At 37.9% G+C, this 12818-nt stretch overlaps 1 protein-coding gene across 3 annotated transcripts in view; it reads right to left on the reverse strand.

Annotated features, from left to right (window-relative positions):
- Positions 1 to 9144, reverse strand: part of mast2 (microtubule associated serine/threonine kinase 2) — a 195062-nt gene extending 185918 nt beyond the window's left edge. For all 3 annotated transcript variants that reach the window (XM_074669032.1, XM_074669031.1, XM_074669030.1), the window contains exon 1: positions 8301 to 9144. In XM_074669032.1, the coding sequence (XP_074525133.1) occupies positions 8301 to 8381 (81 nt within the window). In that variant the 5' untranslated portion in view covers positions 8382 to 9144. The remainder of the gene's footprint in view (positions 1 to 8300) is intronic.
- Positions 9145 to 12818: the final 3674 nt, after the last annotated feature.

Here is a 12818-nt window from a genome sequence, read left to right on the forward strand (position 1 = left end):
GTGTTATTTCAAAAATGTACTTAATTAAAAAAATAAATAAAAATTCCCAAAATTTGCAAAATTAAAAAAAGGATTTTAAATAATCTGCAAAAATTTTCCAGAAATTAAAAAGAAATGAAATCTGCAATATTTTCAAAAATTTAGCAAAATCTGTCATTTGGAATTGTTATTTTGAATTTGTTGTGTTCAGCAAAGGTCATCCACATCTGGAGGAAGATGCTTTTATAAAAGACAGAGAAATCATCATTAAATTTTCATTTAACATAAATTTAGAGTCAAATACAGAAAGCTACAGAGATGTTATCTGTCACCTGTGACTGTTTACATCCAGGTAGTAGAGATTTATGGCATTAATTTAATCTTATCCTTTCATCTATTATGGTATCATGATGTATTTTGTCTTTTTACGTTGTATCCCATCATCTGTAATATAGCATAATGTATCACACTGACCCATAATGCATTGTACTATAACATAAAGTATCATATCAAGATTATTAAAGTATACTGTGAAATACATCTCCATAAAAGAATCTTATTGTTAAGTTTTGTACAGTAACATAATGTATTATATTGATGAAATAATGTGTTGAATTGTTTTGTTTTCTTTCTTTCTGTTTTAAATCCTATACTAAAGATTTGTATCGTAGCATTGTGTCGAATTATTTTTTTATGCTAGTTATCATAATGTTAAGTATCATATAGTTATGTTTTTTTATTGTTACATGTTTTGTATCTTTACGTTTTGTAGCGTATAATAACACTTTGCATCAAATCCTAATGTTTTCTATGGTGACAGTCTATCATATTCTGATGTTTCGTACTGTAACACAATGAATTCTATGCTAATGTTTGTGACATATCATATTATATAAAATCACAATGTTTTGTATGGAGGGTATGTGTTACGTCTCTTCCCCTCGGGGACACGCCCACTTCAGTCGGACTGAGTGGCAAAACTAACCTCACTTAGCGTTGCACAAAGGGACAGTAAACACGGCTGGACAGGATGTGGAATATGACATGAAATTAAGGACGGTTGGACTCAACATTGATCCTTAAAAGCTACTAAAGAACCAGGGGTTCACCAGCATCGACATCCAGACATTTAAGTACCTGATTTAACGCCAGGAAAACACAATGCAAAGACTGAAAGCTACAAAAGCCTCTGTACAATACAATTTACAGTATACAGTGTGTAGACCTGAGTGAATATCAGCTCTGTGACAGCATTTAAGTAAAGTTAATATCAAATACTTCATACAGCAGCTACAGCTGCTAGTGCTGGAGTTCCCCCTTATTAGGAAAACTGGGTTAGCCTCAGTTTAAGCTAGTTTACAAATCATGTTGAGCAAAACCTTCATAATCACATAAAGACAAAAATGTTTCAGTTATAAAAAAATGAAGCTGAATGAAAAATGCTAACGTTTAAGGATTTCATAATTGAAGGAATGATTTAACCTAAAAATACAGCATCAATTAACATTAACTGACAATAAACGGGAACAGCAAATCCAGCTCTCGTTGCCTGGGTTGTTTCTGTAAATTGCAGGGATCCATCAGTTTCTCTTTGTCTATCAGCCGCCTGTCTGCAGATCGCTCTGACTGCTTGTCAAACATGTTCGTTCAATCAATCACACAACAGCTCTTTCACATTTTCTGATCTTGTTTCAGAGTTTAGATGGTATTAAAGCTAACTCTGCCGCTCATCTCCCTCTTCCAGCCACTTAGTGGGCGTAACCGCGGTGCCTTCCGCCTGCAGTGACATCACGTGCATTCCGCCTGCAGTGACATCACGTGCATTCTACTTGCTGTGACATCACGTGCATTCCGTCTATAGAATCATTCTGTTCTATATTGTATCTTAATAATTTATATTGTGACATAATGAGCTGTTTTCTTATGTTTTGTGATGTATCATAAAGTTTTCTATCATATCTGAATGTTTTGAATCATGAAATGATGTTAAGTGCTGTTATGTTTGTATCGTAATAATTTTTTAATGCATCATTATGTTTTATATCATATTGTAATGGTTCCTTTGTTTTTAATTTTTTATTATGTATCTTTTTTAAATACTTTATTTATAAATTCTCAATGTTTAAACCAAGAAGCAAGTATACAGTATACAAACACATACATACCTACACATTAACTCAAATTTAAAGCAAAAGGAAAAACCCTGCTTTAACAGTAGATAACTCTATACATTATACATTGCTAAATGTTTCCTCTGTGCCACAATGTATCATGATGGTTTGTATTGTATTGTATCGTGACATAATTTATTGTATCATAATGTTTTGTTTGGTAATGTATTGCAGTGTATCTTTCTGTTTTAAGTCATATTGTAATGTTTCTTATTGTGATATTGTTTCATTTTGTTCTGTAAAGTATCATAAGGTTTAGTATCATATCCTATCATTTTTCATTGTTACATAATGTATCGTATCATGTTTTGCAAAGTTTTGTATTGTAATGTTTGATATTTAAGTCATGTTACCATATCATATGTGTAAGTGTTGTTTTGTTAATATTTTTGTTTGACATTAATAAGTTAACAATTCATGTTTGATAACAAACTAAAAGCTTGAAGATAGAGATTCTTTAAGTTTTAAGGTGAAACCTACGTTCTGAGTTTTTGAGTGCTGTATTATCTTAAAAGTTATCTCACTGTATCGAATGTATGACTTATCATACAATACATGGTGTCTGATTATCTGTATGTTTACTATGGATGATGTAAAGTTATATCACAGTTACTCTGTATCTTGATGAATGTTCCTGATCCTGATCCTGGCTCAGGTCAACCCGTCAGAGAAACATCAGTTTGCCTCAGAGGAGCTGGAGCTCAGAGGCTGTGAAAGTGTTAAAGCTCTGTAACTTCACACTCAGCGTTCTCAGTGAAGCTGGGAGGAACCCGCTCTGCGTCTCTTCCTCCACTTTCTGCTTTCCTCACAAAAACACGTAAAACAGCAGCAGCTCAGAAACATCTGTCAGACTTCCCATAATGCAGCTGAGCACATTCCCTCCAACTCAACGCCTCCCTCCCCTCTGCAGACTCAAACCTGGCTCCAAACGTTCAACTTTCCATCCAGTTGATTTTAGGACAAAGTGTTGATCCCAAAGTATGAAAAACCTGACAGTGTGGGTCAAACCGCATCATTCAGACCTCGTTATTCACATCCCGCCCTGAAGGACGGGTGGAGCAGAGATATGACAGGACAGAGTCCGTCCAATCAGACGTCTGGAGACTGAAAACATGACTTCATGTGAAGGAAAGGGAAGTTATGAGCCTGGCTGTGACTTCATCTCTGGAAAGACTTCTTATTGTCAGAAGAAACAACTTTTATTTGAAACTGAGACTCGTAAAAGCTGAGTCTTCACAATCAAACAGAAACTGAGAACCAGAGTTTCAGTCAGGCTCGCTGACGTCCTGACAAAGGCCACTCATGAAAATCAGACTGTGTGGATTAAACCATGAAAAGCTGTCAGCCAGAGACGTAAAAATGGATATGATGAACTATCAGAGTCTGGAGTCATTAGTCTCAGAAACCATTAATTTAAATGTCCCATATTCTGCAAAAATCACTTTAAGTCTTTCAGTGAAATGTGTGGGTCTTTGTCTTTCCTCCCAGCCCACAAAATGTGATATTTAATGACCAAACCTGTTCTTAGTAGAGCTTAATGTAAAATCCTGACCTAAAACCAGCTGTTTGGATTTTGGGGATTTGCCGACATCAGTGATTCACTTTTTTGACCAATCAGGAGCAAGTCTGAACTGATTGGTCCACCGGAGCAGATACCCTCGAGGAGAATGCCAAAGTTGAAGAGCCATCACTGCTCTGTTTTTGTCTGTAAACAGCCACATAGTTCCATGCTCAAGCTTCCCATCTCAGAAGAAGACAGACTAAGTGTCTAGAGTTCATTTATCAGGAAATGTTCCAGCTACACTCAGTAAAACTGAGCATGTGTGTGCTAGTCACTTCACGGCCGACTGCTTTTCCAACTTTGGACAGTCCAACAGAGGGCTAGCCAATAGACTGGTCCTGAATCCAGGCGCATTACCAACCATCCTCCAACAAACCTGGGACCCTGGAAATGTGAGTATTTTAAATGCTGTGTGCTGTGGAGCAGATGGAAGAGCTTTTCCTCAGTGTCCCCCCTGTCTCTGTGTTAGCTTCAGGATGCTAACTTTAGCTGCTGTTAGCCTGTTGTTTTAGCCTGTAATGTTACGGTAAAGGAGCTTCTCTGTTTTCTAAACATTGTGCACTCGGAGCTCGTGGCGCCGCTCTCAGTGACGTGGAAGAGCGGGGCGGTATCAGCGGTGGCTCATTTACATATGAAGGCCACGCCCACTAAATCAGAGCGTTCTGAACAGAGGGGCTATGAGAGCCTGGAAACAATGCTGCTGTGCTTGATTTATTGGCTTTTTGGACCAAAACATGTTACTACCATTTCATGAAGACATCAATGATCCAGATTAAACTGCAGGAAAGGAGCAGGAGATGGGAGCTTTAAACTAAAAACTCAGTACAGAGACAGCTTCACACCTGCATAGGAAATGCTCTGAATGTGACACTCCCTTAAATTTTAATGTTTTTATCCTTTATTAACATTTCCTACATCCAAATAAACCTGACACCTCTCTACTCTACCACCAACGTCTGCATCAATCGTAGGTATCAGGAGTAGGGATGGGAACCTTTCATATCTAAAACGATAAGGTACAGATACCCAGTACCTGGCCTTCGGGACCGGTACTCAATGGTACACATTTTTGGTACTTTTTTGTGTTTATGAGGTAAAAAAATATTAATTTGTTTGATAATTGAACTTTGTTTTTTAAATCTAACATATTAAATTCTTCATTATATAACCTTGCAATGTTGTGTTCATGTCCAGCATGGAAAATTGCCAACTCTTCCACCCATAGTCACAGCGATATGTTTAGGTACCTAAACATGGTTCCTTTTGATTTCACATGAACTGGTTCCTTGTACTTTTGACATAATTTGGTCGGTACCTATAAAAGTACCTAATTCGGTACCTATCCCTGATCAGGAGTGATACCGTAATTAGGGGTACATTTCAAGTCCATGGGGTAAACTTAACAATTTACTAAATATTAATTTCAAGCAGCAACCAATCATACAGTGGGTCATTTGGCTGAAGTTTCACTTTCGTTTAATACAGAAAGTTAACAGTTCATCATTTATTTAGCAAAAAATGCAAATCATTTGCAGTTTTTGTTCTGATTTCTCAAATGTCAAGTTTGCTCTTCAAGGTTAACCCTAGAATACATGTTTGTGTTTATTATTTTCAGCATTATTTGTTCAAAATTACAATTAAAACATGACAACGCTGTTTTAAATCATTAATCTCGATGAAATAATTCACTTTGTGTGTGTCTGAGAAATCAGCATCAACTGTGTTACCCACTAAAAAAAACCCCTGTAAATCAGCAATGGTTTGCTCCAAAGTCACATGACCCAATCAGCTGATGTCACATCCTTTTTGGTGTGAACCTTGAAGAAAGTGTGTCATGTTTCAGCTTCTCCTCATCAATATTTCATCAGAATGATTGTCTGTACATGGGGCGCATTAACTGTTCATCAGCTGTGTTACCAACATGTTCTGCTCTTCTTACTATAGATGTTATAAAGAGCAAACTGTGAAGAAAAGGAGCAGAAATATGAGCTGATGGGGGTCAGGTGGTGGAGGTTCAAGGGACAAAACATGGAGGAAATGTGGACTTGGTTACTGGGATTTTTGAGACATGATTCTTTACATTTAGTCTAAACTGTGATAGAAATGATGAGGGACATTTCTAGGGAGCGTATCACCTTTGACCCCTCCAGCGGACCGTCAGGGGTTAAGAGTTTCTGAAGAGGTTGTTTGAGCTGGAAATGTGCATCCTGAGTGTTTCTGCAGAGACACACTGAAGCCAAATCCACCAGAAAAGATGTAAATTTATTCCAGCTAAAATATTCTGGAGTCTGTGGGGGTGCAGGAGGAAATCTGGATCTGCATAGAAACAGGGCGGAGAGGAAATGAAAAGCTGCGCCTCAGATAAACACACCTGACACGCTGTGATGGCAGAGGGAAGACGAAGAGACGACACAAAGCAGCGTCGTCTGCTCGTCGTCGTCTTCCTCCAACAGCTGAGTCATTACACACATCTTCAGCCGCCATCGCAGCACAGCTTCGCCGTCACTTCAGACTTCCCCCACTAACCTGCTTTACACTGCTTCCCCTAGCAACCAAACTCACACACACACACTCACACACACTTCCACACACACATTCAAATTCATACGCCTGGCACACAGCATCCAGAACTCCATGTCCTCTAACGTTTTTGGTGCAATCTGTGTGTGAACGATGCAGAGCAGCAGGACCAGAGAGATGTGGAGTGTGTATCTGAGAGAAACACACACTCGTGTTCGACCTACAAACGTCTTTCAGGAGGTGAAGAGTGTCAAGAAAGGGGCAGGGATGTTTGTGCACGGGGCAGCGGCTGCATTAATCTTTCATAGCACGATTTCATCTCCAGTTTTTCTGCATCCACAGAGCAAACAGAGGCTGGGTGGGACAGGATGCTCCCTGAAATCTGGAATAGAATCTGGAATAAGAACGAGAGCAGCAAACAAAGACACACACACCTGTCGACATCGGAGCAGCATCACAGGAAGACTCTGAGATCTAAACCCAGGTGGTGATTCAGGCTCAGACAGTCACCATCAAAACGCTCAGATCTGAAATTTGGTGTCACGTGTCCACCCTGACACTCACCGAAGGATAAAACTGACCTTTTTCCAGCAAAATCATGAAAAATTATCCACGTTTACACCCAATTATTCGTCAAAATCTTTATGTCTCATTTGTTTTCAACTGACACCTTACTGTTGCATCTGCAGTGGTGCTTTCACTTTTTTGCACCTGTTTGTCCTGATATCTGTTTATCTGTAAACAGCCTGTAGCGTGATGCTAACAAGTGCTAGGACCAATGTTCCCCACAGGCTGAGGAGCCGTAACAGACATGGCTAACAGAGCTAACACTAAACACAAACACCACATTGAAAGGATTTCAGCTAAGATAACTAAATCTACAAACAGACAAATCTAGTAAAAAATACAGATTTTAATTCTGTGTGGATGGATTCATTTAACTCTCAATGTGCCGACTTAGTATACAGGTTTGATATGTGGCAACACATCAGCAAACGCCTAAAAATTCAATCAGTATGTCAGGGGTGGCCAACCAGTCAGAGACCAAGAGCCACAAAAACGGATGTGGTACTACGGAGAGCCACGTCACACACGTGGTCTTGCAAACACACTTCCTCTCACACATAAACGAAATGTCATAAAATAAAAATTAATACATTTCCAATTTTCAAAACGAGGTTTATTGTGTTTGTGTGTTTCAATTCGTACTAGAGAAGAGAAACTGAAACTTAAGTATCAATCCCAACTGATCCCAACGTTGGCATATATCGACACACCACTACTTATAACCATATGTATATATTTTTTTGATAAATGGATTGAAGAGCCGAACACCTAAAGGCTCGGGAGCCATAGGTTGGCCACCCCTACAGTATGTTATCAAATTAAAGTATTATTTTGAAAAGTTAAGATATTTTTGTTGTTAAAATTTTCTTTTTGTCACTATTGCATTTTTTTAATTTCTAAATTGTTTTTATTGTATTTTTTCACATTTTATTTTTTTTTGCAAATTTTTGAAATTTCAGAATTTTTTATTTTTGTTTGCAAATTTTCGAATTTTCATGCATATTTTAATTTTTTTTAATCTGCAAAGTTTTGAATTTTTTTTTTATTATTATTATTATTTTTGCAAATTTTTGAAATTTCTAATTTTTTTTTAACATTTTTGCACAGCGCAACAGTTTTTGCAACTCTGGAATGACTTTAACTCAGGCTATCTGAGGCAAAATAGTTCCTATGAATGTAAAGGTTGCAGACCCTGATCTAGAATGTTCAAGGACAGGTGAGAACTCCAGGTACACAGGTAGGGAACAAAACACTGCTATCTGTCGAAGGGCTGTAGTGTTAGCATGTGTTAGCATGTGTTAGCTGTTTATCTTATTGGTCAGAAGATGTGTAAAGAATGAATAAAAACGTAATATAAATACAGATTGTTTTAAAAAAGGCTGGTTTTGGTGATTTCAGGTAACTCGTGGTGTTTGAGCCCTGCTCTCTGTCTGACAGGCTGAACATGAACGTGTGACTCCATGAACCCGGTGACACCGTGACTTCATGGCTTCATCACTCACCGCATCCCGGTCCTCTGCCCCGCTGTGCTGCTGCTCCATGTTGCAGAGTTTCCTCTTGTTCTTGTTCTCAGTCCTCTTCATCCTCTTCCTCACACTCCAGGTGTGTGTGTGGTGTGTGTTTAGTGTGTGTGTGCTGTGTGTGTCGGGGTCTGGCCCAGGTATCAGCCCTCCTGGGTCCTGGCTCCTCTCTGTGGCTTCAGTTAGCGGGCTAACGGCTCCTGCCTGCCGGACTCAGACTCCTCTCCTGTTGCAGTGAGAGTCCACTCGAGACGTCCCTCCACGCACACATTCCTGGTCAGAAGCCAGTCCTGCAGGTGTGGGGGGGCTGTTCCTGCTGGGTCCACATCTGGAGGAGCCCCTCCTGACGAGCTGTCACTCAGACCTGCAGCCCCGGAGGATCCACTTCAGGACAATAAAAGGTTTAACCGCCTTCAAGACAACGCGCAGGGTTTAGGGTTGTTCACGGGGAGAGTTCACGGAGATAATCCACGCAGGGTTTTTCCACTTTCACCGAGAACAACTGGTGAAGTCAGCAGCTGCTGGTTACCTGTGTTAGCTCCCTGCTGCGTGACTAGCTGCGGGCTAGCCGGGCTTACCTGCCCACAGACACCGTGACACCCGTGACAGGTCTGTCCACGCTCCCAGCGGACGCTCCAGGTGATCTCCTCCGGGAGGTTCAGGTTCGGTCCTCCTCGGTGTTTGGTCCGGGTGTGAACGTCCTCCTCATCCTCGGACAGAAGCTCGGCTCTGCGCGGAGACACCGGGACCAGGTCTGTGCTGAACTGCAGCCGTGATACGGCTCGGAACGGCTCCGTTTCCTGACTCTACCGCGGTAACTGTGGCGTCAAGGGGACGAGAACGAGGGCACAACATCCGGCTGAGCTTACCAAAATAAAAGCATCTTTCCGGACTTCCCCCAGGTTTTTTTTAAACTAACAAGAAAAATAAATATCGGATGATAATGATATTGTTATGAAATTAATAAAATTAAGGTAATTCAATGTTGGTTGTTGATACAACTTTTTGGGTAGATATTCAAACATAGTTCTTAAGTCTAGCCTTGAAATAAGATTTTGTTTGTTTGTTTGTCTTTTTTTTCTAATTTATTAAGCAAGTTTAATTATTTCAAAGTCATACTTTTATTTTATCCCAGTTAAATATATATTTTCTTATCCTTAAATTTTACTTGTTATTCAGATCTTTTTTTTATTATTAATTGGTTATTTAATTAATGTATCATTTTTTCCTTGGTACTATATTCTTACATTTTTGTTTTTACTTTAGTTTTTAGTTTTCTCATAGTTTTGTTAAAATCTTTGAGTTGATGGTTTTTAACAATACAGGACCCCCCCCCCCCCCCCCCCCCCCCCCCCCCCCCACTAGCTGTTATCTCATTCTTATTTTAATTACTAGTCCCATAATCTGCTTTTTGATTATTCTATTTTTTTATTTTTTTTTTTGGGGGGGGGGGGGGGGGGGGGGGGGTTATGTTTTGTTGTTTTTTTTGTTCTCTTGTTTGTTTGTTTTTTCTTTTGTGTTTATCTGTTTTGTTTGTGTTGTATCCAGGGCTTGACATGAACTTTTTTGCTCACCAGCCACTGTGGCTAGTGGTATCCCTAAGTTACTAGCCACTCAGTATTTTCACTGGCCACAATTTGTTGTAGGATTATTATGTTCAATATGATTAAACAGGGTTCCTACAGCTCAAGGCAAGTGAAATTTAAGACTTTTTAAGACTTTTTTTAATGACGTTGGAAATCATACTTAAAAACAAGTCAACAACAAACCACAATTGAAACTAACAAAAGTAACAAACAAAAACAGCACATGAATTACCTGGGTTAGAGGAAACTTTAACCCTATGTTTATTTTACATCAAACATCACTTTTTACCTTTATTAACTCCATTTTTACAACTTTATGCCTATTTTGCCCCCATTCATCTTTTTTGTCCACTGTCACAAATTTTAGAATTTTTTACGAGGTTTTTGAAATTTATTTTCAAATTTATTTCTCAATTTTGCAGCCATAATCAATTTTCCCTGAGCCACTTTTGGATTTTTTTGCCAATTTTTCCTCATTTTTTTCTCTCTCCAGGCACCTTAGGTAGAACCAAAACATGCGTCTGCTTTAAAAAGTTCCTGGTTCCGCTATTGTGATTACGGGATGTTGCCACGAGAGTAAATCAGGAAATTATTTAGAAAAATAGACATTTGTTACTTAATATTTTTTTACTTCAAACTAACATAAATCTTACCAATGTGTTCAAATTTTTAAGACTTTTGAAATTTGGATTTAAGACTTTTTAATGCCAATTCAGGCCTTATTTTGAGAATCATGAATTCAATGCTTTTTAAGACTTTTCAAGGATCCGCAGGAACCCTGTAAAGCCGATAATGACATGCTTAAGTTTACTTCAAAAAGATGTACAACCTCTTTAAATGTAAATGACCCCTATGCACACTCAGAACAAGACTACATCAGTGTTAAAATCCACAGGTCCTTCATCAAGTATTCAGCTCTGATAAAGTTGTGTGTAACATTGTGCTCCTTTCATATGAAAATATGCAGTCTATTAAGACATAGTAATTCAAATAGTAGTTTGTTATTGCTTATAATAAAATGGTTAAGGAGATTAATTGAACCAGCCAAAGTGGCCAGTGGGGGCGGCGGTGTCACCAACCACTGCCGAAATCCAGCCGCATTTGGCTGGTGTTAATGTCAAGCCCTGGTTGTATCTCATCTTTCATGAATCCCTCTATTCAGTGCAGATTTTAAAAGAACAATAGACCTGCCTTTACACATGTTAGTGTTGTGAATAGATGCCTTTGTGTGTTGGTTTGGTTTTAACATTAATATTTCAGACAATATAATTTCAACACTTTTATGTGTCAAAAACACATTTTAGAGGCTGTGTTTGATATAAAAATTTTGCCTATAATAGGTAAAAATGCTTAACATTCAAACTATACTCAAAGGGGAAACAGGAAAACAACTAACATACATATCAAATTTCAAGATCAAGCAAAGTTTGGATACTGGGATATTTTCTGACACTGTACGCTTTAAACAATAGGCTACAATATGTCTGATAAATTATGACTTACAACCCATAAGTACCAAACCATTGAAGAACAGGTTTACAGTCACATATTCAGCCCACAGCTGCTGCAGAGAGGTGGTTCAGTTACACTAAGGTTGAATAAAGAGAGCTAACACAGCTAATGAAAACAGAGCAGACATGTTTTATTTTGAAGGGTCACTCAGTCGTTTCCTCTGCTGAGTTCAAGCTTTACCGCCAAAAACCTGAGTGAAGATTTCCTCATGTTGAGCCAACAGGAGCAAAAAAAAAAAAAAAAAAAAAAACCATGGCGGCCAGTGTTTGGGTAATAACATATGTTAGTTTGAGCACAAAAAGATGGTTTAAAGGAGAGTGTGAACTGTAAATAAATGTAAACACAAGCTGATTTCTTTATGTGCCTTAAAGTGTCCCTGAGAGGAACAACAGTTTGGGATTGACTGGAGTCTACTGCCCCCTGCTGGACAATGATCAGACATGGCCACAATATCTAATTTTTCTAATTTCTTTTAATGTAATCCATGTTTTCACACCTTGACCTAAAAGAATTTGTTTTATTATTCTTATTTATTGATATAAACACTTAGTATCAGTCAGTGCAGGCCCAAATAAACTGGGTTTTTTTTATTTTATTTCTGATTTGAACTAGAAGATGTGAAATAAATTGATTTCAGTTGCTCAGATTAGACTGTACTTGTGTTATTTATTAATCTACTTAATTATTTTATTGTTTTTATTTCCCTTCCATTCCCGTTTCCTTGTTTGACTTGTCTTACCTCTGGTCCTCGTGGTCTTGGTCTACGTTGTTGAGGATCTTGTTCTGTCTGGGTTTTCTTCTCCTGTCGTTGGGTTTTGATGGAGTTACTGAACTTTTTCAGGTTGTACCCCAGCTTCAGGTTTTAGTGTTTCACTGGTTAATTGTTGGCTCTTTGTTTATTTTTATCTTCTTCTTTTTTTTAATATTTATTTTTTAAGGACTTCTCCTGCAAAGCACTTTGTAAACTTGTGTTATTATTATTTATTTATTATAGAATTATTATCCTTATATTTCATTATTATTATTATTATTTATCGTAGAATTATTATTATTATTATTATTATAATTATTATTATTATTATTATTATATTAGTTTGATTTATTAATTATTATTATTATTATATATTTTTATTTGTTTTATGTATTTATTTTTTTGTTGTTGTTGTTTTTATTATTTTTATTGAACTGAGATATGTGCAAGAAAAAAATGAGTTATGTTTTCACTTGTGATGAAATCAGTCAAATTGATTATTTTTATCACATAATGAAGAATTTTTCCCCTAAACCGAACCCTTGGTGCAGGTCAGTGGTCTTTGTATAAACGTTATACCTTAACCCAACCACTGAGCCTGATCGAAATCCAGCATCTAACCTTCGTACCTAACCCTGACCCTGGGGACAG

The sequence above is a fragment of the Halichoeres trimaculatus genome, unplaced genomic scaffold, assembly GCF_033239565.1.
Source record: "Halichoeres trimaculatus isolate MK-OKI-2021-1 unplaced genomic scaffold, fHalTri1.1 fHalTri1_scaffold_4, whole genome shotgun sequence".
Classification (NCBI taxonomy): Eukaryota; Metazoa; Chordata; class Actinopteri; order Labriformes; family Labridae; genus Halichoeres; species Halichoeres trimaculatus.